Raw genomic sequence first — 24,695 nt, 5'->3', positions numbered from 1 at the left:
GAACCACTGTGAATATTGAAATGTTAGAAGATGGACAACTTGCTATGGGATATATTTTTTTCCTTTTGGCTAGCCTAATTAGTTATTGAAGACTAATCACTAAAGTGTTTTTAGATGTTAGAGATTTGTAAAAAAAAATCTATAGATCTTAAACTAACAGCCAAATCATTTGTTTAATTATTATTTTATTTTTTAACCCTTATTTTACCAAATAAGTTGACTGAGAAGACATTGTCTTTTACATCATCGACCTGGGGAATAGTTACAGGGGAGAGGAGGGGGGATGATTTGAGCCAATTGTAAACTGGGGGTGATTAGGTGACCGTGATGGTATGAGGGCCCAGCATTCATCTGGCATACCATATTGTGCCAGACCCTCCATGTATTGTGGACCCTCAATCTTGGTTAGCTTCTGGAATAAATGGTAAAACATTTCACTAATGTAATATTTACATTTTTCAAAATCACTCTCAGGCTGTTGATTGATCAAACAGATTTTATGTGCATATTCAGCAGTTAGTAAAAATTTGTTTGGATTACTGAAGTTCGTGATTACCTTGTGCTGTTTAGGCTACGTAATATCTATAATTTTGAGAGATTCCACTGGCAGTTTTGTAGGTATTACAGCGTTTTCGTGCATTGTGCCTGTCCATGTCACACACAAAGTGAAATATTTTTGGGATATTACAAGGATGGGGCTGTGATAAGGATTTTAACCTTATCATGACCATCTGTGCATATTAGTAGGCATGCATTCTCTTGAATACAAAAATGCTAACAATTAGCATAAATGCTAGCTGTCTGTTTTTGTAGAAAATGCCACTGTTGCATATTGCCTACTTGATAAAAGCATGACTGTTAAATCTGCTTTTTAAAACGTTGCTTGAGTCTATCATTTTGAGTTTTTTTGCAGTGCTTTAATTTCCTTCACTACAGCAATGGGGAAACTGAATAGTAATTGCAGCAGCAGGGATTAGAAGAATATAATCCAGAGTGATGTGTTGAAAGATGACGTTACCCAGGGATTTAAGGGAATATAGCATTGTGTTCGCTTGTCTCTCTCTCTCGGCTATGCTGCCAGAGCAGTATTTGAGAATGAGTTGTGTGTGCGATGACGCAGTGGTTTCTCAGTGTGAGGTGGTGGAATGGTAGGTTAAAGGTAGGGAGGTAGGTAGGCCTGACTTTGGCTGATGCTCCCATCATGATGCTGAGTCACTTGCCAGCAGACGACCCAGACTGAGAGGGTACACTCAATGAGAGCCTCCACAGCCCCCCTCATCCCTCGTCTTTTGATTTCACCAAGCATGATCAAAGATACCTCGGCCCCTTTAGTTACCCTGACAAAAACATGAGCTTCATGCACAGAACTCTCTACATGTGCCTTATAATGTTTTATTTTGCGGTGTAACTGACTGCTGATTATTCCGTTTACTTTTACTGGCAAATCTCGCCAGCTAATTGAGAGACCATCCGGAATGTTATTGAGAGCAACCGTGTGACAAAAGCATGACTGTGTGGGCTGTGTCCTCTGGGTTTGTACTGTTTGGGATGAAACCTGATCTGAGGGCGAGCAGACTCCGAGTCACGCTGCGCTGTAGGACACTTTAGACGCTGACAGGTGCTGCTGCTTTTTTGTGATCTGATTTCACCCTGCATGCCACTGGCCAAGGAGCAACTCTCTGTGCAAAAGGACAAAGAACGTCACAGTTCATCTTTACAAAGCAACTAGGGGCCATTGATTGTGATTTTGTAATTTGTGTGGTGTCTGGGTATGTTAAGATTTCATTTCAAAAGCTATCTTGGATTATAAAACAGGTTGTTTGCATCCTGGATGCTAATTGGTTGATAGCGGGGAGTTATAGCACCACAATCCCCACATTTTCCTGTAAATGCCTGTTGATCAAATCTAATAGAACTGTTAATGTCCCACAGCCCAAAGTGCATATGGACGAGACTGACAGCGTCTCTGAGCCAAGCGAATTCATTTATCAAGATCATTATCGTGTGTATATATCCAAAGAAATGGCAGTATAAACAAAGGTTAAACAAATGAAAGTGCACAGTTTGCTGTCATTTTAACTGCTTGATGTGATTGTGTTCACTTTAGTTGGCTTGCTAGCAAAGGATAAGTACACTATATATACAAAAGAATGTGGACACCCCTTCAAATTTGTGGATTTGGCTATTTTAGCCACACTGTGGCACCGTCATAGGATGCCACCTTTCCAACAAGTCAGTTCGTTAAATTTCTGCCCTTCTAGAGCTGCCTCGGTCAACTGTAAGTGCTGTTATTGTGAAGTGGATATGTCTAGGAGCAACAACGGCTCAGCCGCAAAGTGGTAGGCCACACAAGCTCACAGAATGATACCCCTGAATCGCCTTTCGCGTAAATATTGTCTATCCTCGGTTGCAACACTCACTACCGAGTTCCAAACTGCTTCTGGAAGCAACATCAGCCCAAGAACTGTTCGTTGTGAGCTTCATGAAATGGGTTTCCATGGATGAACAGCCACACAGAAGCATAAGATCACCACGCGCAATGCCAAGCATCGGCTGGAGTGACGTAAAGCTTAACGCCATTGGACTCTGGAGCAGTGGAAACGTTTTCTCCCTGGAGTGATGAATCATGCTTCACCATCTGGCAGTCCGATGGACCAATCTGGGTGTGGTGGATGCCAGGAGACCGCTACCTGCCCCAATGCATAGTGCCAACTGTAAAGTTTAGTGGAGGAGTAATAATGTAGCTATGCAGGCTAGCTTCACAACATGACCAAAAGTATGTAGACACCTGCTCGTCGAAAAACTCATTCCAAAATCATGGGCATTAATATGGAGTTGGTCCCACCTCAAACTGTTACCACAACAATTCTGTGCTTCCAAAGTTGTGGTAACAGTTTGAGGAAGGCCCTTTCCTGTTTCCGCATGACAATACCCCCATGCACAAAGCGAGGTCCATACGGAAATGGTTTGTTGATATCGGTGTGGAATAACTTGACTAGCCTTCACAGAGCCCTGACCTAAACTACATGAAACACCTTTGGGATAAATTGCAACGCCGACTGTGAGCCAGACCTAATTGCCCAACATCAGTGCCTGACCTCACTAATGCTCTTGTGTCTGAATGGAAGCAAGTCCCTGCAGCAATGTTCTAACATCTAGTGGAAAGCCTTCCCAGAGGAGTGGAGGCTGTTATAGTAGCAATGGTGGGACCAACTCCATATTAATGCCCATGATTTTGGAATGAGTTTTTCGACGAGCAGGTCTCTACATACTTTTGGTCATGTTGTGAAGCTAGCCTGCATAGCTACATGCCAATGATTTTAGCATAGCAACCATTGCAAATAGAATGAATGACCAGCCCGTTTTGCTAGCAACTTCAGAATCTCAGAACTAACAACTGGCTTTTTCCCGTGCTATATTGTATGGTGGTAGGATACAATTCATTTACTCAGTATAATAACATTTGTAATGTGTTGGCAACTGTTTTATAGAAGCAATAAGGCCCTCAAACAGCCCATAGTTATTCACACAATAATTCCTGGGTTCTCATTCGTTATTGCTTAACTATTGCTGAGCACACCACATTAGAATATTCCCTGGAATATGAAGTTTCCTTCATAGGTCTCATAGGCCATGAGTCCAGCCGAGGGTCATGCATTGGTACTTTTTCCCCCTGGAGCACTTTTCTTCTGCTTTTCTTTAATCATCAGATTCTGTAGTTGAGTTACATTAGGCCTACGATGCTAAGCAAAAGTGTTTGTTATAAACAAATCTATTTTAATCATTTGGGGAAAATCTAACATTTGAGTTATACTGCACATTTCTGAGAATATGATGGAAGGCTATTTGAGGGGTTAAATAACTTTTCCAACTGATTTTCATAGCCCATGTCTCAGTTTATTGCACGGCATGCTTTCCTTTGACATCGTTGTGCTTCTATTCTGCCCAATTAATAATGTTGAAGCTATTGCTTTGGGTCTTTTGTAATAGTTTTCCTAATCAATTATTAACTTCAAATCTGGCGCCATGCTTTTTTAGTTCTGGCATCATGCGGGGATGTGATGAAATATTCTAGTAGTGTACAGACATCAAATCTCCCTGCCATGGTTCTTTTTGTAGCTTTTTTTTCTTGTCGCAAAGGTCATTGGTGCTTGTTTTTGTGTATACATTTTGGGTCATGTGTAGGATGCAGTCTTCCAAAATTGCTACAGCTAAATGGGAAGTGATTGATGGTATATGGAATAATCACTGATGCAATCATTATTTGAAGACTTGCTCTGATATACAGACGCAGTGATTTATTCAAACCACAATTACATAATTTAAGTTGTATCATTTATGTAAAGGAACACAGTAGCAAGGGTTCACACTGAGAATGGGGCCTTGTGACAATCTATTGAATGTGTGTCGATCAGAAACTAACATGTCCCTCTTTTTCAGGAGAAGAGACTTCAGCATGCAAACCTTCATCTGTCCAGCTTGCTCCCGTGTTTTCGTTCCACGCTTCTGGGCTTCTGATGGCTGCTCCCATTCCCCATTCGCACCAGCAGTACAGTGAGCAGCGCCAACAGACTACTGACCCGTCTGTGCCGGCTCTGCCCCACAGCGAGCAGGCGCAGCAGTCTATTGCCAGCCAGGTACACTAGGTGCAGCTACACACACAATATACAGTACACTCATACATGCATTGCTATAAATACACACACACACACAACCTTACGCATACACCAAAACACACTCCCACACAAAGTGGTGCTAACCCCAAGCCGTGCGGCCTGTGGCTTCCTTTACACAACACTGCTTGCTGTCCGCCTTTCCTAGTAAAATATATCCTGACCCGCCGTGAACACGGGTTATTCTTACTGTACAGGCAACATTACAGCCTGCGTGTCCAGGACAGTGGACTAATAATAAACAGGGTGATTTCTCACTTGATTTTATTACTGACGACAGTCATGGCTATTACCAAAATAATCTGCAGGGTGCTGTCAAACACGCCCATGACTTCAGCGGCTGCTGCCCATGTGTGTTTCTGATATCAGGCCCTCATCAAATTCTCCTTTATTTAAGCAGAGAGTCAGTGCCGTAATACCTGACAATATAAAACAATACACACAAAGGAAGAAATATAGAAATATTAGAACGAGCAATGTCCGAGTATGGAATATAAATGTATATGAACACAGTGTATAAAACATTAATAACACCTGCTCTTTCCATGACTTAGACTGACCAGGTGAATCCAGGTGACAGTTTTGATCCACTATTGTCACTTCAATCAGTGTAGATGAAGGGGAGGAGACGGGTTAAAGAAGGAATTGTAAGCCTTGGGACCCATATATGTGCCATTCAGAGGATGAATGGGCAAGACAAAAGATGTGTGCCTTTTGAGCAGGGTATGGTGGTAGGTGCCAGGTGCACAGGTTTGTGTCAAGAACTGCAACACTGCTGGGTTTTTCACGCTCTACAGTTTCCCATGTGTTCCTAGTTCCAGTTTCCCCCATCCGTCTCGTTGATGTGGATGGGGGTGTGCTCCCTCTGCTTTCTTCTGAAGTCCACGATTAGCTCCTTCGTTTTGTTGAGGGAGAGTTTATTTTCCTGGCACCACTTCGCCAGGGCCCTCACCTCAACCTGTAGCCTGTTTCGTTGTTGGAGTCCTACCACTGTTGATTTAGTTGGAGACGTGCGTGGCCACAAAGTCATGGGAGTACAGGAGGGGGCTGAGCAGGCACCCATGTGGGGCCCCCCGTGTTGAGGATCAGTGTAGCACAAGTGTTGTAGCTTAACTTCACCGCCAGGGTTCGGTCCGTCAGGAAGTCCAAGACCCAGTTGCAAAGGGCGGGGTTCAGACCCAAGTTTATTGATGAGCTTGGCGGGCGCTATGGTGTTGAAGGCTGAGCAGCATTCTTACGTAGGTATTCCTCTTGTCCAGACAGGATAGGGCAGTGTGCAGTGCAATGGAGATCGCATGATCTGTGGATCTGTTAGGGCATTATGCAAATTGTAGTGGGTCTAGGGTGTCTGGTAAGGTAGAGGTGATATGATCCTTAACTAGCCTCTCAAAGCACTTCATGATGACAGAAGTGAGTGCTACAGGGCAATTTTTTTCCCTTCTCTTTAACGGAAGACCGGACCTGTTTCTAAACTACCTCATCAACATTCTTTTTGAAAGATAGCTTTTTCTCAATCCAGATGCCCAGATATTTACAAGTGGCGACACAATCAATAAGGGCACCATCCAAAGTACGTATGCATCAGATACATTTTTACCTGATTTGGAAAAATATCCTATACTTGGTTTTTACCTGCATTAAGTACCCATTTCAGTTCAAGAAAGGCTTTCTGCAGGGAAATACAGAGCCTGGTCAGCTGTGGGGGTAATGGCATACACCACAGTGTCATCTGCATACAAGTGCATTTAATTTTTTATAAACCAATTTTGTTAATGTTAATAGTAAAAAGAACCAAACCAATAATCGATCCCTGTGGGACACTGTTCTGTCCTTTTAAATAATGTCATGCATAGCAACCTTTGCCACATAAACAACAGATGCAGGTGAGTGTGTGTTTCTGAAACGGTGATGTTCTCTGTGTTTGGTGCGTCTGTGTTTTAAGGTGACCCCTGATGTTGTCATGTTACAGAGGCGCATGCCCCAGTGCTTTCGTGACCCGTCCTCGTCACCCCTGAGGAAGCTCTCTATTGACCTGATCAAAACCTACAAATGCATCAACGAGGTAAGTTCCACCACTCTCCCTACGCCACACACTCCACCTGTACCTGGAACTCTGGTCGCTCAAGGCCAGGGCTCGCACACACATACACGGAAGGATTGATCCCTACTCAAATTCAAATTTTTGTAAATAAAACATCTGTTAAGCCTGAATAAGATAAAATCAGGCCTGCACTGATCACTTGAAGATTGGAATCGAATAGTGACAACATCCCATGCAATCTCAGCTTGTACTGCATAGTGGTGGTTAGGGCCTACCTTTTAGCAACCACCTCCCAGGCTCTGCGTGCCACCTACCTGATGGGTAATCTAGTAACAACACCATTTTGTCGGCAGGTATACTATGCAAAAAAGAAGCGGAGACACCAACAGGGCCAGGGCGACGACTCCAGTCACAAGAAAGAGAGGAAGGTCTTCAACGACGGCTATGATGATGACAACTACGACTACATCGTCAAAAACGGGGAGAAATGGATGGACCGCTACGAGATCGACTCCTTGATAGGCAAAGGCTCGTTTGGACAAGTGAGTCACATGCCATACATGTATTGTCAACCACCAGGGGAGCAGTTACCTTTTTGCAGAAGCTCATCTGGTATTGTTTCAACCACCACCGGGCCTTTAAAGGGCTAGACATGGTCCTTAAGATTGACCTGACATGTATGTTTCAAAAATGATACATGAGCATTTAACCAGAGGCTCACACATTGTGGCGGAATCGCTGATAGGGCAGTGAAGATCTTGGAATTTGAGGTTACGGTAATTGGCCAGGCCAATGTACACGGTCACCGACGTAACCGTTCTGGGGGTTAGGTCACAATTCTGTTTGTCTACTTATTTACATGGACATGCTTCTTAATGAAACCTATTTGAAACGAGCCATTACACTTCGTTATTATCATGCCATTTTCATTATTATTAATCAGGCTATTAGTTATACATATTAATAAATAGATAAATGTAAGTGCCAGGTTAAAGAGGATCTGTCACATGTTCATGTTGACACATTAATGGAGTCAAAATAAAATGTATGCCTACCTTGTTCTTGTCTGTTGGCTTTTCTGCATATAAAAACAATTAAATACAGATCCTATTTTGACGCACTAAACCATTCAAACAAAGTCCGATGGGTTTTCTCCCACTTTCCCCAAAATATTCACATACTGCCACAAACCCTGCTGCTGCAGTCATTCAATGGCATTGGCATATGTTCTTCAAAGAGAGGAAGCCGTAATGAGAAATAATGTAGCCGAAGCTACTGACTATAGGTCTTTTACAAGCGTTTGATTCTTATTAAACAGATGTAGTCCAGACAGGCTACTTTAGAAAACTTTCTGCATGAACATATGCATATAGAGAATCAGCGTACTCACTCACCAAGTAAAGGCACCTGTCAATCAAAGCCAGCAGCGTATGTCAGACAAGCAAATATCCTTTCCTTAAAACATTTTAAAAAACAAGGCCTACCTTAGCCTACTTTTAGAAAGCCTATAAGCTAAGGAATTGACAAGGAAAGTATGAATGGGACAGATATGCTATAGTATATATATATATATACACATATATATACATATATACATATACATACATACATACATACATACATACATACATACATACATACATACATACACACACTTTATTGACTTGCTGTGTGAGGTGAAGAAAAATTACTGAGAAGCCAAGCTGGGCGCTTTCCTACATTTTGATATTTGTGAGAAGCAGGCCGGGTACTTCTATGCGTGCTCAGGCATGCACGCTCAACATTAAAACTTCTTTAGGATCGGTGTCCCGTCCACGACTGTTGAGCTAACGTAGGCTAATGCGATTAGCATAAGGTTGTAAGAAAAAAAAATATAGACATGTCTGATATGGGCAGAAAGTGTAAATTCTTGTTAATCTAACGGCATTGTCCAATTTACACTAGCTATTAGAGTGAATAAATACCATGCTATTGTTTGAGGAGAGTGCACAATTATGAACTTGAAAATGTATGAATAAACCAATTTGCACATTTTGGCAGTCTTGATACAACATTATGAATAGATATGCAAGATTTCACTGGATCACTCTAAAACGTTGCACATATGTCTGCCATCTAGTGGCCAAAGTCTAAATTGCGCCTGGGCTAGAATAATTAATTATGCTCTTTCTCTTGCATTTCAAAAATGATGGTACATAAAAGGTTGTTTTTTTCTTTGTATTATCTTTTACCAGATCTAATGTGTTATATTCTCCTACATTCATTTCCACAAACTTCAGTGTTTCCTTTCCTTTCTCTTACAACCTCATGCTAATCACATTAGCCTACGTTAGCCCCTACCCCGGTCAACAGTCCTGCACCCCCCCACAGCAACTTGCCCAAATCTTCCCCATTTCTCCTTCACCCAAATCCAGATAGCTGATGTTCTGAAAGAGTTGTAAAATCTGGACCCCTACAAATCAGCTGGGCTAGACAATTTGGACCCTCTCTTTCTAAAATTATCTGCCGCAATTGCTGCATCCCCTATTACTAGACTGTTCAACCTCTCTTTCGTATCGTCTGAGAGCCCCAAAGATTGGATAGCTGCCGCGGTCATCCCCCTCTTCAAAGGGGGAGACACTCTAGACCCAAACTGTGTTACAAACCTATATCTATCCTACCCTGCCTTTCTAAGGTCTTCAAAAGCCAAGTTAACAAACAGCTCACCGACCATTTCGAATCCCACCGTACCTTCTCCAATATGCAATCAGGTTTCCAAGCTGGTCATGGGTGCACCTCAGCCACTGCTGCCAAACATACCCTCGTAAAACTGACTATCCTACCGATTCTTGACTTCGGCAATGTCATTTATAAAATAGCCTCCAACACTCTACTCAGCAAATTGGATGCAGTCTTTCACAGTGCCATCCGTTTTGTCACCAAAGCCCCATATACTACCCACCACTGCGACCTGTATGCTCTCGTTGGCTGGCCCACGCTTCATATTCATCGCCAAACCCACTTGGCTCCAGGTCATCTACAAGTCTCTGCTAGGTAAAGCCCCACCTTATCTCAGCTCACTGTGCGGAAGTGTGTGTGTGTGTGTGTGTGTGTGTGTGTGCGCGGAAGTGTGTGCTGCGCGCGCAGGAGAGCAGAGAGCGTGCGCAGTAGAGTGTGTGTGTGCGCGTGTGACTGAAGAGGCTGTAATAAATCAGAGCCTCACCCCCCCTGTTTAGTGCATGTGTTCCTGCCTGGCTCATTGTTTTTACATGGTTTGTGTTTGGCCTTGCCTCTCTCCAGGTTGTAAAGGCATATGACCGTGCAGAGCAGGAGTGGGTGGCAATTAAGATCATCAAGAACAAGAAGGCTTTTCTTAATCAAGCCCAGATTGAAGTGCGGCTCCTCGAGCTCATGAACAAACATGACACGGAGATGAAGTACTACATAGGTACAGCCAGATTCTCCTTTTTCCCTATACACCTCACTCACTCACTCACTCACTCACTCACTCACTCACTCACTCACTCACTCACTCATACACTACCGTTCAAAAGTTTGGGGTCACTTAGAAATGTCCTTGTTTTTGAAAGAAAAGCACTTTTTTTGTCCATTTAAAACATCAAATTGATCAGAAATACATTGTTAATTTTGTAAATGACTATTGTAGCTGGAAACGGCAGATTTGTTTATGGAATGTCTACATAGGCGTACAGAGGCCCATTATCAGCAACCGTCACTCCTGTTTTCCAATGGCACAGTGTTAGCTAATCCAAGTTTATCATTTTAAAAGGCTAATTGATCGTTAGAAAACCCTTATGTAATTGTTAGCACAGCTGAAAACTGTTGTTCTGATTAAAGTAGCAATAAAACTGGCCTTCTTTAGACTAGTTGAGTATCTGGAACATCAGCATTTGTGGATTAAATTACAGGCTCAAAATGGCCAGAAACAAAGCACTTTCTTCTGAAACTCGTCAGTCTATTCTTGTTCTGTTTAGTGAAGCCTATTCCATGCGAGAAATTGCCAAGAGTTTTCTACCTGGTTTTCTAATGATCAATTAGCCTTTTTAAAATGATAAACTTGGATTAGCTAACACACCGTGCCATTGGAACACAGGAGTGATGGTTGCTGATAATAGGCCTCTGTACGCCTCTGTATTTTGTTATTGATATATATATACGCGCACACACACATATATACATACGACCTCTGACCTCTGTTCAACTTTGTGATGGAGTCTTTACTATAGTAATACCAGAAAGACCCCAAAACATCTTGATGGAAGTGCGCCATCTACCTGCTAGCTACACAGGACCGCCCCGATGTGTCTAAGTTGGTAGAGCATGGCTTGCAGTGCCAGGGTTCTGGGTTCGATTCCCACGGGGGACCAGTACGAAAAAAGTATTAAAATGTGTAAGTCGCTCTGGATAAGCGTCTGCTAAATGACTAATATGTAAATATTTTGGAGAACCTCAATTGAAAAGGCTTTTTACTCCAGGATGAGGCTTAATCTGTCCAGGAAACCAGTCCATTAACATGCGCAAGTCAATAACGTGTATCCAATGCGTTAACATCACTAGTGTATCAACCTAACTCGAAACAAATGCTCATTAGTCTTTTTTTGTTCCTCCTCTCTCTCCAGTTCACCTTAAGCGCCACTTCATGTTCCGGAGCCACCTGTGCTTGGTGTTTGAGATGCTCTCCTACAACCTATACGACCTGCTGCGGAACACAAACTTCCGTGGTGTCTCACTCAACCTCACACGCAAGTTTGCCCAGCAAATGTGCACAGCACTGTTGTTCCTGGCCACGCCTGAGCTCAGCATCATCCACTGTGACCTGAAGCCCGAGAACATCCTGCTGTGCAACCCCAAGAGGAGCGCCATCAAGATCGTGGACTTTGGCAGCTCCTGCCAGCTGGGACAGAGGGTAGGGCTGGGAATTGCCAGGGATCTCACAATACTTAGGTGCCGATAAGATATGTATTGCAATTCTCATTATTCTATAGCTATTGCGATTTGATGTTCCAAAAGTATTCAGACCGCTTCACTTTTCCTATATTTTGTTACATTACAGCCTTATTCTAAGATGGATTAAATAATTTTTTACACAATACCCCATAATGACTAAGCAAAAACCGTTTTTTTTAGAAATGTTTACACTTTTATAAAAAATAAATTGATACCACATTCACTAAAGTATTCAAACCCTTTACTCGGTACTTTGAAGCACCTTTGGCAGCGAATTACATTCTCAAGTCTTCTTGAGTATGACGCTACAAGCTTGGCACACCTGTATTTGGGGAGTTTCTCCCATTCGTCTCTGCAGATCCTTTCAAGCTCTGTCAGGTTGGATGGGGAGCGTCGCTGCACGGCTATTTACAGGCCTCTCCAGAGATGTTCAATCGGGTTCAAGTCCAGGCTCTGGCTGGGCCACTCAAGGACATTGAGACTTGCTCCGAAGCCACTCCTGCGTTGTCTTGGCTGTGTGCTTAGGGTCGTTGTCCTGTTGGAAGGTAAACCTTCGCCCCAGTCTGAGGTCCTGAGTGCTGTGGAGCAGGTTTTCATCAAGGATCTCTCTACTTTGCTCTGTTAATCTTTCCCTCGATCCTAACTAGTCTCCCTGCCCCTGAACAACATCCCCACAGCATGATGCTGCCACTACCATGCTTCACCAATAGGGATGGTGCCAGGTTTCCTCCAGTTGTGATGCTTGGCATTCAGGCCAAAGAGTTTAATCTTGGTTTCATCAGACCAGAGAATCTTGTTTCTCATGGTCAGAGTCCTTTCGGTGCCTTTTGGCAAACTCCAGTCGGGCTGTCATGTGCATTTTACTGAGGAGTGGCTTCTGTCTGGCCACTTTACCATAAAGACCTGATTGGTGGAGTGCTACAGAGATGGTTGTCTTTCTGGAAGGTTCTCCCATCTCCACAGAGGAACTCTGGAGTTCTGTCAGAGTGACCATCAGGTTTTGGTCACCTCCCTGACCAATCCCCTTCTCCCCCGATTGCTCAGTTTGTCCGGGCTGTCAGCTATAGGAAGAGTCTTGGTGGTTCCAAACTTCTTCCATTTAAGAATGATGGAGGCCTCTGTGTTCTTGGGGACCTTAAATGCTGGAGAAATGTTTTGGTACCTTTCCCCAGATCTGTGCCTGGACACAATCCTACCTCGGAGCTCTACAGACAATTCCTTCAACCTCATGGCTTGGTTTTTGCTCTGAGATGCACTGTCAACTGTGGGACCTTATATAGACAGGTGTGTGCCTTTCCAAATCATGTCCAATCAATTGAATTTACCACAGGTGGACTCCAATCAAGTTGTAGAAACATCTCAAGGATGATCAATGGAAACAGGATGCACCTGAGCTCAATTTTGAGTCTCATAGCAAAGGGTCTGAATACTTATGTAAATAAGGTATTTCTGTCATGGGGTATTGTGTGTAGATTGATGTGGATTTTTTTTATTTAATCCATTTTAGAACAAGGCTGTAACGTAACAGAATGTGGAAAAGGTCAAGGGGTCTGAGTACTTTCCGCATGCACTGTATGTCTGCGGCAGAGAGACGAGGGAGAGCATGAGAACATTTTTTTTATTATCAGACATCAGATAAAATAAAATCTCACTATTTAAAAAGATGGTGAACAAGCTATAGGATGAAACATACTGGAGTTTTTGATAGGTAGCGAAAGCTACTGAGCAAAAAATAGTTGGATACTTGTACTCAAAGTATCGATTATAATTGTGATTTGTAACTATCGATCCCCCCCCCCCTCCCCCCCATCACTATCAGAGGCTAGGTGAATGAGGATGTGACGCTGATGTTGTTTTTCCTGGAAGTTAATATGGTCAATTTTATGCTACAAACGTCTTACACCAAAACTGAGAATCTGATATTTTTGTGACCCACTATGGATTCTTTATTTAATGGATTGATTTATTATTGGATAGATGGCTTGGTAGAGTATGATGTAGAAAGATACGAAACAAGTTTTTCATTTGGTTTTTTGTGGAAAGGGTTGCACATTACATGGCTAGAAAAGGATAACAAAAATGCCATGTGCTAATAGCCTTGACCTCTTTCTCTCCCCTCAGATCTACCAGTACATCCAGAGTCGCTTCTACCGCTCCCCAGAGGTACTGCTGGGCATGCCGTACGACCTGGCCATCGACATGTGGTCCCTGGGCTGCATTCTGGTGGAGATGCACACCGGAGAGCCCCTCTTCAGTGGGGCCAATGAGGTAGGACTCATGGAATGAAAAGATGTAGTCTTTATTTAGGATGATATGACTTGTCAGATAATGCTTAATTGTGATGTGATGCTGTGATGCTTCATTGTGCTCATGTGAGGAAGATTTTCAGTTTTTGTCTTCATCAAGATGAGTGTAGGGAGTGAGAACCTAATAAAAACCAACAGAGGGAGCTGTAGAGCTTTGAACGTTTCACTAGGAGACAGGACTTCACTTTTCACCTAGTTTAGTTGTTGTATTGTTGATAAATGTAATGTAAGACCTTCACATGCCTCTTAAACTCAGTCCTTTTTCCTATACTGACTGAGGTGCAGGCAATTTAATACGCAGTTAGTGCCAAATAGGGTAAGACATTCTTAATTGTGGTCTTCTGATTTTTCAGATTGATCAAATTAACAAAATAGTGGAAGTTCTGGGTGTCCCTCCCAATTACATATTGGACCAGGCGCCCAAGACCAGGAAGTTCTTTGAGAAGATATCGGACAGCACGTGGGGTGCAAAGAAGACCAAAGATGGCAAAAGAGTGAGTTCAACAAATCACTTTTGTCAATTATGTTGTTGTGATGTCATAAATGTCCTCTGCAATAGTGAGTGTATATATCCTCAGTCTCTGTTCTGTGTGTGCGCAGTATAAGCCGCCGGGCATGCGGAAGCTGCACAGCATCCTGGGTGTGGAGGCGGGGGGTCCTGGGGGGCGGCGGGCGGGCGAGTCTGGCCACGCTGTCGCTGACTACTTGAAGTTCAAGGATCTGATCCTTCGGATGCTGGACTACGACCCCAAGAGCCGCATCCAGCCCTACTACGCCCTGCAACACAGCTTCTTCAAGAAGACTGCGGATGAGGGGACCAACACGAGCAGCAGCGTGTCCACCAGCCCCGCGCTGGAGCAGTCCCAGTCCTCGGGAACCACCTCCAGCACCTCCTCCAGCTCAGGTAGGGAGAGCAACGCAGCCGCAAAGCTGCATGGAGAACTGGGGGTTCACTTTGAAGCATTAGCGTGACCTTAGACCCATGTCTCTGTCCAATCCTGGGGAACCCCGGGTGTTCACTTTGTTTGCTCTTGCCCCGCACACTCTGGGATTCCCAAGGAATACATTTTTTTCAGTACCGGATTAGACATGATGAAATGATAAAAATTTGTTAACGAACAGCTCAGGTACGGTAGTGCAGAGCCTTAAGGGAGATTGGAACTGTCTCAAATGTTCAACATAAATTTAATGTCAACCGATTTCTGTTTGGGTTTCTGCTCTGCAGGAGGGTCGTCTGGCACGAGCACCAGTGGGCGGGCGCGCTCGGACCCAACACATCAGCACCGGCACAGCGGAGGTCACTTCAGTGCTGCTGTGCAGGCCATGGACTGCGGAAATCTCTGCCCACAGGTAAGTCTCTCACACACACACACACACACACACACACACACACACACTATTGCTCCTGGCCAAGTGACCCCCACTAGATTGTCACTTAGTCTATAACCCAGGTTGACAACCTTTACCTTAACTCCCATTTGAGCTGGATGAGCCCTCTTAGGCACAGCTTGGGGAAGTATTGGGTTTGCTAAACATAGGTGTCGCTCTTCAGACAGAGTTGAATAACCTATAATCAGTCATTTGAGTTACTGACTGTTGCTGTTGTGTGTCAGGCGAAGCAGCCGTTCCCTCCCCCAGTTGGCTGGGCTGGTGGCAAAGGGGCGCAGACAGTGACAGTGGAGACCCACCCCGTCCAGGAAACCACCTTTCACGTGCCTCCCCAGGCGCCCAAGGCCATCCACCCCTTGGCCCCCGGCAACAGCTCCTCTGCCCACCAGCACCATCACCACGGACACCATCACCCCCACCACCCCCATGGACAGCAGGGCCTGCCTGCGCGGCCCAGGCCCCGCCTCTACCACTCCCCTATCAACAGTGCCTCCACAGAGAACTCGGTGGAGGTGGTGCACGGCCACCTGTCTATGACCTCCCTGTCTTCCTCCTCCTCCTCCACATCTTCCTCCTCCACCGGGGCCCAGGGGAACAAGGCTTACCAGCTGCGCCCGCTCACCGCCAACGCAGCCTTGGACTTTGGCCAGAACGGCAGAATGGGACTGGGTGCCTTCTCCAACCCCAGGCAAGAGACTGGGATGGCGGGCCACCCCACCTACCCCATGGGCATGAGACAAGGCATAGACCGGGAGGAGTCGCCCATGGCAGGAGTCTGTGTACAGCAGAGTTCTGTCGCCAGTTCGTGACTAAACTGAGAATGTTTTTTTTTTTTTGAAGGTGGTGGGTTTTTATTTCAACAAAAAAAGTGCATAAAGAATCAAAAAGCTGCTTTAAACTATAGGGGGAGATTATCACTTACCCTCTACCACAGTGCAAAGCCCACCATCTCTCCAACTCCTCCCCATGCCACCCTTGGGTTTCTCTCTTCACTTTGGTTTCAAATGGGATTTTTTTCGCTCTACCATTTTCAGTGTTCACAGGGAATTAGATTTTTCCTGCAAACGATCTTGCATAACATACTTCACAACAGTACTGAAACATCCATTCATTTCACATACAACTCTCACTCGACTCTGCATGGTTTGCATTATTCCTTGTTATTGTCAGCTGAGCGCTTAGAAGTCTGTGGGTAGAAAATGACGTAGACATGATTTGTTAACGGCTATTTAGTAAAGAAATTGTTACAGCACCATAACATTTCCAGCAACTCCTATCCACACATTTGCACTTTTTTCCATATTCGGCAAGAATAATTTTCTCTTTGGATTTATGTTCTCATTTGAATTTTTCTGTTCTGTTGTGCAATTCCACCTGTGAGCTGTGAGACCTGAAGTGTATACTACAAAGCAGGATCAATGAGTTAGCTAACTTTTATAAACAACCAGGTTGTTGTCATTAGACCATTTCCATTTCAAGCTTATATATTTATTTTAATAAGTTATTTACAAATATTTAGGCAATTTGGCTGGCTAACTAATTGATCCTGCTTTGTAGTATACCTGTCTATAGAGTGGCAGAGGATTGAAGCATTATGCAGGGAGTTTCCATCTCGCTGGGTTTGTCTGTGTCACGCTTTCTTTGAGAGGAATGTGGATGCGCTGCGCTGGGGGCCAGCCATGTACAGCTGTGCAGCAAAGTGCCATGCTGGGAGGCCCCAGGCCAGTAAAGGTGGGCCCTCCCCTGGACTGGAAAAAGGCCACACTGAAGAGATGTACTTAGGAGCAGTGGCCAGGGCCGATCCACCCCAAACCTACAGTACAGATGTCCGGGCAGTGTCCGTTTTTTTTAGATAACTCTTTGGCCTTATGTTTTTTTGGACTCTGAAATTAAGGGTGGGGGGGTGGGGAAAGAAGCTGGACATTATCGTTTAAATGAGAAAAAAGCTTTCCTCTATTTTTGCAGTTTGGATTAAAAAAACAACATAATTCTTAACAAAGAAAAAGTAGGAAAAAATGGGTTTTGAGAATGGTAATTTGAGGCCTTTAACTAAAACGTGTGACTTGCGAGGTCCAGTGATTGCCGGGCCTTGTAAGTTCACAGAAATATTTTTGTTGCAAGATGGATGGAATTAGCTATGACTGTGTCCCTTCCATCTTTTTACTTGCTTTTCTTTGTTTCTTCAGCATGTGGTTCCTCCAACAGAGCTTCTGCAAAAATGTCTTCTGTTCATCTTCAAAATGAAAACATGCTGAATTTTATGTGACTGCTTTTTTGCCTCACAATTATGCTGTGAATTTTACAAGAATTTATTTTCCCTTTTGATAATTTATTGTACCAAAGCTGTTTTTATAGCACATAGATGTCTGTAACCAATAATGTAGCAGTTCTGCACTTTGACACAAGGTGTATCAAGACCTTTTTTAAATGTCAGTAAAAATGGCTGTATCTATTGCTTTAGCAAAACTGGAACTGTTGTTGAACTCAGTACATTTACTGTTAGCTGTATCTTCAACAGAATTGGTTGTAAGGTTTTTTTCTCTCTAAAAAGACAAAAAAATACAATCAAAAACAAATATCTCATTGGTAGAACTTTTTTCTGTTCTCAAGGACTTGAGGGACAATAAATGCCAACGCTGGTTGCTACTCTGCGGGTTCCGGAGTATCAGTATGGTGGCTGTTAGTTGAGGCAAGTCCTCGTATTCATGAGTTGAAAGTGAGAGAGGGAAGATGTGAACAGTGCATTAATCCTTCAATTTGTGACCATGTATTCAGAGGCTGTTTCAAACGTGCCTGTCTGGATAAAGCTGCCTTAACTACTTTCGGCAGTCTTCATGGCAGTGGCTAAAATGGTTTTCCCCCCTCAATTTAGAAGCAACCTTTTTTGACCTAGCTAGCAGAGAGGCACTGTACACATCCACATTTTTAGGTAAAATCAATTTTTGACTGAAGCTCACACCATGGGTGTTGAATCCAAAAGGAAACTAGTAGGGACTAATGGTGTGAGAAGTGAGCCCTGCCTGCTGGAGTGTCATACTCCAGTCTCATCATGTGATGCCTGAGGATACAGGAGTACTGGCCTAAGTTTTGTACGCGTTGCAAAAATGTAAGGGGGCGGCAACAGCTAGAGGAAAGGTGTCCATGACATCACAGGCTTCAGGTGTTTACTTTTCAACCCCATTTTAATAGCTGAAATAGAATTTATTATGTATATATTTGTATTTTTTTAATAAAGGAAGTTTAGAACTCACTACTTTTTTCCTAATGGTATTTTGAGTACATTTAAGTCAATGTGGAGACCATGCAGTGGAAGTTCTGTGATATTAGTCAGTGGGTAACCGTGCTTCCAGGCCAAAGTAGTTGACAATGCCAGTACAAATGCAAAACTTTTAGGGTTTAAATTAACAGGAGAGTAGATATTCATACCTTAAATGTTATAGACAGGGTATAGTGTGTGGATGTGTCTACAAACCTGAATGACAGCTGTGTTTTAATATATAAATACATAAGCAATTATGTACATATATTACAGGATCTATTTTTAGGTGCATTAAAATTGGCATAAGCTTCCACCGTGGGGCCATTTGCAGTCGGGCTACTGATGTGTGTGTGTGTGTGTGTGTGTGTGTGTGTGTGTGTGTGTGTGTGTGTGTGTGTGTGTGTGTGTGTGAGTGAAAGCCATGATCGTCAACAAACATCCAACTTTTACTCCCAAGTGTTCAATATCATTTCTGCTCTGCTCCCTGTTTCATTGGAATACAGGCTTTTTATTGCCACCCTTGCCTTCCTGTCCCCCAGTCGTCTGGTTTTGAGTGATTGGTTACAGGACATCTGACGTGCATTGTAAAGATTAAACGGCATGGGAAAAGATATACCTGTGTCCACAGATTGTAAGATCTAGTCAATACTTGCTCTGTATATGAGAATGTTGCAAACATTGAAAAAAATGGACAAGCCCTTTGTATTATATTCAAGCGGTCTTATGTATGATAAAAAAAAATTATCAACTTGTACTGAGTCTGCTATTTGTTTCCTTTTTCCCTGCCACTTTCTTTGGTTCTCAGATGGGTAACGACTGGAATTTAATCACAGTAGACATGTCTAGAATGCCAACCCAAGTATTTTAACTAGTCTAGTTCCCATCATGACAATGTTATGCTTCAGTAAGGATAATGAAAAGCACAATCTTCACAATACTTCAACTTTTTACACAATGGCATTGAATATGTTAACCCTCCCCACTTGGTCCTTTTATTATGAAAGGATTTCCATCATTCTTAAAATGTCCAAATCATTTGCCAATAGATCAGTTCCTTTACTCTCATGGAATTTCAGGAATGTTTCTCATTTTGTAGTCAAAATGGCACTGAAGAACCAAGTAAAACCGAATGTTCAGGCGCTGCAGAAAGTGAGCCTAAAAGACCTTGGTGTGACATGCCAGGTAACACCTGTGAGATACCTTTTGAAATCAACATCTGAAACTTTTTGCAGTTGCTGTTTTCTTGATGTTTGATATACTGTAAGAGGCATCCTCCTTTGTTTGACACCAGAGACCATGTATTTAGTGTAGTGGCTGAGGTGTTGGACTGATTGGCAGACAGCAGGATTGTATTGGTGTTTAGAAGTACACAATACTTGTTAGGAACTGTCATTCCTCAGACCTCACTTTTCAACTAGTCAAGTGTCATCCTTCCCCTAGTCAAGTATCAAACCTGCACTCGTCAAGCGTCCCCCCTGCATTGTTCAGGTATCACCCCTCTGACTCACCTGTGCATCAGTTCTCACTCTTGCATTAAAGCACATTTTTAAATCGCAATGAGCTTTTCTATTGACCAGCTAGCGATCATTTCTGATTTAATTCATTTCAACAATACAATATCTTAGGGACATCATTGCACGCGTGATAGAACAACATTATGTATGGAAATACATTTTACTGCGATGCTTCCCAGCTCTGCTTCGTCAAGAAACGAAGTGGCACTGGTTTCCCATCTTTAACTTGCTAGCTAGCTGTGTTCCTTTATTGACAGGCTAGCTAGCACCCAAACTACATAGATGGGGTAGGTCTAGTTACAAAGCAGGATCAATGAGTTATAGACAATTAATTTGCTTTCAATTTGGAATGGGCATGGTTCTCTTTATTGCTTAAACCAACCAATGTTATTTAGCTATGGTGATGTATCAGAATTCGAAAAATGTAATAGGTTATCCCAGATCTGGGAAGTGGAGTGGTTGAGTTAACTTGCCGCCAGTGGAGTTCCAATGTATGACATTCATATTAGCTAGCAACATTTTCATTGAAATTAATTGAATCATAGCTAATTATGAAGATAATTGCTAGCTACATTTTCCCAAACTTATAACCACGTTTTTTTGTTGTCAAATGTGCCTGTTTTTCGGCTAATGGAAAAGTTCATCATTGTGCAAAAAAGGTGCAGGGTGAGAATTCAAAATGAGGCTTGACTAGAGCAAGGATGATTACTGACCAATGCAGGTGTGAGGAATGACGAGTGCAGGGTTGATTCTTGACTAGGGGTGGGTTGAGGAGAAGGGGTGATGCTTGACTTGTGCAGGGTTAAGATGTGACTAAGTGAGGGGTGAGGTCTGAGGAGGAATGACGAAGTTCCTGTGAGGCCATCAAAGGTGTGCCCAGGTGTTAGCAACTTGAGATAGTGAAGTGTGGGAAGGAAAGGGGTTGTGTATACAGTGTAAATATTGGGACATTTGTAATTCATCCTTCTCAAACCAATATGTATTAACCCTAGATTACTTACAGCGGGTGTTGTTTTGAAGCCACCTGCAGCAATTTTGGCACTCCATTGTAAAAAAGTTTTGAAGGCATTTGGAAATGAATGTCTACATTCGTTTTTGACAAGTGTATTATATTAGACACCTTAATACATACTTTTCAATTATATTAAGTGAACAGAACATTAACATTTTAACTATACTAAAATATATTTTTTAGAGTACTAATCTGGCCAACCATAGTCCAGGTACCGGGTGTGCAGGCTCTTGGGACATTCATTGGAACCTTTTCATCTAGGTAGTCAGGTAGTCCTGACCATGCCTCAGGACTACCTGGCATGATGACTCCTTGCTGTCCCCAGTCCACCTGGCCGTGCTGCTGCTCCAGTTTCAACTGTTCTGCCTGCGGCTATGGAACCCTGACCTGTTCACCGGACGTGCTACCTGTCCCAGACCTGCTGTTTTCAACTCTCTAGAGACAGCAGGAGTGGTAGAGATACTCTCAATGATCGTCTATGAAAAGCCAACTGACATTTTCTCTTGAGGTGCTGACTTGTTGCACCCTTGACAACTACTGTGATTATTATTATTTGACCTTGCTGGTCATTTATGAACATTTGAACATCTTGGCCATGTTCTGTTATAATCTCCACCCGGCACAGCCAGAAGAGGACTGGCCACCCCTCATAGCCTGGTTCCTCTCTAGGTTTCTTCCTTGGTTTTTGCCTTTCTATGGAGTTTTTCCTAGCCACTGTGCTTCTACACCTGCATTGATTGCTGTTTGGGGTTTTAGGCTGGGTTTCTGTACAGCACTTTGAGATATCAGCTGATGTAAGAAGGGCTATATAGATTCGATTTTGATCTGCGTCCCGGCTTTCACAGCTCTCCTTATCTGAGGACAGAAAAAAACACAAAGAAACAGGCTTCATTATACTAAAATTAGATATAACTGAATATTATGTTGCTATTATCTCTCTGTCCTAATACATAGTCTTCCTTACTATGGACTGGAACTGGAGAATATTTTCATATTGTCCTCCCACAAAATGACCTGCCCTTTCCAGTAGCCTACACTCTCCCTTTACTGACAGCTGGAGCTGCAGTTGTTTCACCCCCTTCCATGGCTGTTATCTACAAATGCATTTCAAGCTTGTGTTTTTAAGTTACAATGATACATCAAGATAGATAGCTAATAGGAAGTTACATTACATTTGATTCACTTAGCTATATAATGGCCTACTGTAGGTAGCAGTAAAGGGCTTGGGCTACATAAAAAAAGAAACGTCCTCTCACTGTCAACTGGGTTTATTTTCAGCAAACTTAACATGTAAATATTTGTATGAACATAAGATTCAACAACAGACATAAACTGAACAAGTTCCACAGACGTGATAGGTGAAAACTGAGGATGGATCATCAACATTGTAGTTACTCCACAATACTAACCTAAATGAGAGTGAAAAGAGAAGGAAGCCTGTACAGAATTAAAATAATTGTTTGTAACAAGGCACTAAATAATACTGCAAAGAATATGGCAAAGCAATTAACTTTTTGTCCTGAATACAAGGTGTTATGTTTGGGGCAAATGAAACACAACACATTACTGAGTACCACTCTCCATATTTTCAAGGATAGTGGTGGCTTCATCATTTTATGGGTATGCTTGTAATCGTTAAGGACTGGGATGTTTTTCAGGGTAAAAAAGAAATGGAATGGCGCTAAGCAAAGGCAAAATCCTGGTTCAGTCTGCTTTCCACCAGACATTGGGAGAGGAATTCACCTTTCAGCGGGACAATAACCTAAAACACAATTTTTATACCTTATCCTAAACATGATGGGATGTTAATTAACTCAGGAACCACACCGGTGTGGAAGAAACTGCTTACAATATACAGTACTTTGTATCCCTCATTTATTTTTGGCAGTTAACTGTATCACCAGTGAAATGGAAATGCTCTTCAAGAATTATATTTCCTTGTTTGTTTTTTGTTTAATGCATATTAACTATATTTATGTTCCTCATATATGTCTAATGGCTTGTCAACCACTAACAACACCTAACACACAGCCCCATGACAAGTACGCTGATTCATACCACTTACGCGTTCTCTTGTTTTGGGGGCAAATCAAACACATATTTCTTTCAAACATACTGTATAAATGTATTTAAAAAATGTGTCACTATAGTCATTTGGGTTTCTGTACAATGATTGTGCTTTCATATAAAGCATGCTTTCCATCCATCCATTGCCCGTGCGCTATCACACTGAGGACCTGCATGGGGCTGGGTTGGGGGGGCAGAGAGTAGAGTGGTCAGTGACAAAGAAGTAGTGCCAAACCAAAGAAAAGACCAACATGGAAACTTTCTACAACATTGGTTGCTGTTTAATTCTCTAGACGACATTGGAATTTCACATGAGAGGAAAGGTAAACTCTCATAGGATAATAGTGCCAAATTCAGCAGTAAACAGTGACATGTATTGATGATAATGAGAGGTGTGCGTGGGGAGGGTTCTACAGTAGTGATTGTTGGGGCTCATTCAAGTCATTGTGAAGCAGCATAACTCTTTACATGGAGATGTTAGGGAAAGGCAGAGATGGTCTATAGAAAAGGACAGGTTTTTATCACTATAATCTTACTTTTGTTTCTTACGCTGCAATGAATACAAATCCATGGAGAAACCAAAATGAAAACGTTTTTGTACCAGCACATTTTGATTGATTGATGCATTACCCTCCTACTCATCTATATGAGTAGGAGGGTAATGCGGAGTAATATAATGGACATCTGATAAAAATCCCCCGTTCTGAAGGTCCTGAAATTCAGCCATAAAGTAGGCTACATTCACTTTCACCTCAGATTGTGACTGAAATGTGTGTGGGCGTGCGCGCATCTGTGTGCGGCTGTGAGCTTGTGTGTGCGATTGTGTGATCGCAGATAGCATTTTGGTTTCAGCATTGGGAAATGGAAAACTTCCCCAGGTAGGCCCCCCACCCCACCCCTGCCCCCCACCCCTGCTTGCAACAGAAACAATGAGCTGCCATCCGACTTGACTGTTGTCAGGGGCAAAGTGCGTCGCTTTATTGCTTTGCTTAACTGTCAAGCCCGTTCCCGGCCCATGTTTTTATGAAAAATCAAGTCTGATCTATATTAAATCAAAATGGTGCAGAGGCGTTTTGACACACGCTGATGTGATGCTGAAGATACTGAGTTTGTGGATGTTGAAAGGGTCCCCGCTATGAGGGAGAAACATATCTACAGTCAATTTGAAACTGGCATTTCAGAGCCACATCCCTAACATCTCCATGTAAAGAGTTATGCTGCTTCACAAGGAATGCATGGCCCCGTCATGATCTTGAAAATCATTCACTTAGCTGGAGAACAGACATGCACATACGCAAATACACACATAGTCACGCTTAACTTCTTTGCGATCGGTGTTCCTTCCCCGGGACGTTTGAGCTAACGTAGGCTAATGCAATTAGCATGAGATTGTAAGTAACAAGAACATTTTCCAGGACATAGACATATTTGATATTGGCAGAAAGCCAAAATTCTTGTTAATCTAACTGCACTGTCCAATTTACAGT

General features: G+C 42.9%; 1 protein-coding gene across 4 annotated transcripts in view; it reads left to right on the top strand.

Annotated features, from left to right (window-relative positions):
• LOC106603446 (dual specificity tyrosine-phosphorylation-regulated kinase 1A) overlaps window positions 1–19,369 on the top strand; it is a 48,625-nt gene extending 29,256 nt beyond the window's left edge. For 2 of the 4 annotated variants that reach the window (XM_014197137.3, XM_014197136.3), the window contains exons 2-11: window positions 4,441–4,637; window positions 6,616–6,735; window positions 7,068–7,256; window positions 9,994–10,141; window positions 11,334–11,620; window positions 13,783–13,929; window positions 14,321–14,461; window positions 14,568–14,871; window positions 15,193–15,317; window positions 15,581–19,369. In XM_014197137.3, the coding sequence (XP_014052612.2) occupies window positions 4,518–4,637; window positions 6,616–6,735; window positions 7,068–7,256; window positions 9,994–10,141; window positions 11,334–11,620; window positions 13,783–13,929; window positions 14,321–14,461; window positions 14,568–14,871; window positions 15,193–15,317; window positions 15,581–16,165 (2,166 nt within the window). In that variant the 5' untranslated portion in view covers window positions 4,441–4,517 and the 3' untranslated portion in view covers window positions 16,166–19,369. The remainder of the gene's footprint in view (window positions 1–4,440; window positions 4,638–6,615; window positions 6,736–7,067; window positions 7,257–9,993; window positions 10,142–11,333; window positions 11,621–13,782; window positions 13,930–14,320; window positions 14,462–14,567; window positions 14,872–15,192; window positions 15,318–15,580) is intronic. The other 2 variants (XM_045717167.2, XM_014197139.3) reach the window with 1 other exon arrangement.
• The last annotated feature ends 5,326 nt before the right edge of the window (window positions 19,370–24,695 follow it).

Source organism: Salmo salar, chromosome 04, assembly GCF_965601325.2.
Source record: "Salmo salar chromosome 04, fSalSal1, whole genome shotgun sequence".
Lineage (NCBI taxonomy): Eukaryota > Metazoa > Chordata > Actinopteri > Salmoniformes > Salmonidae > Salmo > Salmo salar.
This window is presented reverse-complemented; position numbering and strand designations above follow the sequence as displayed.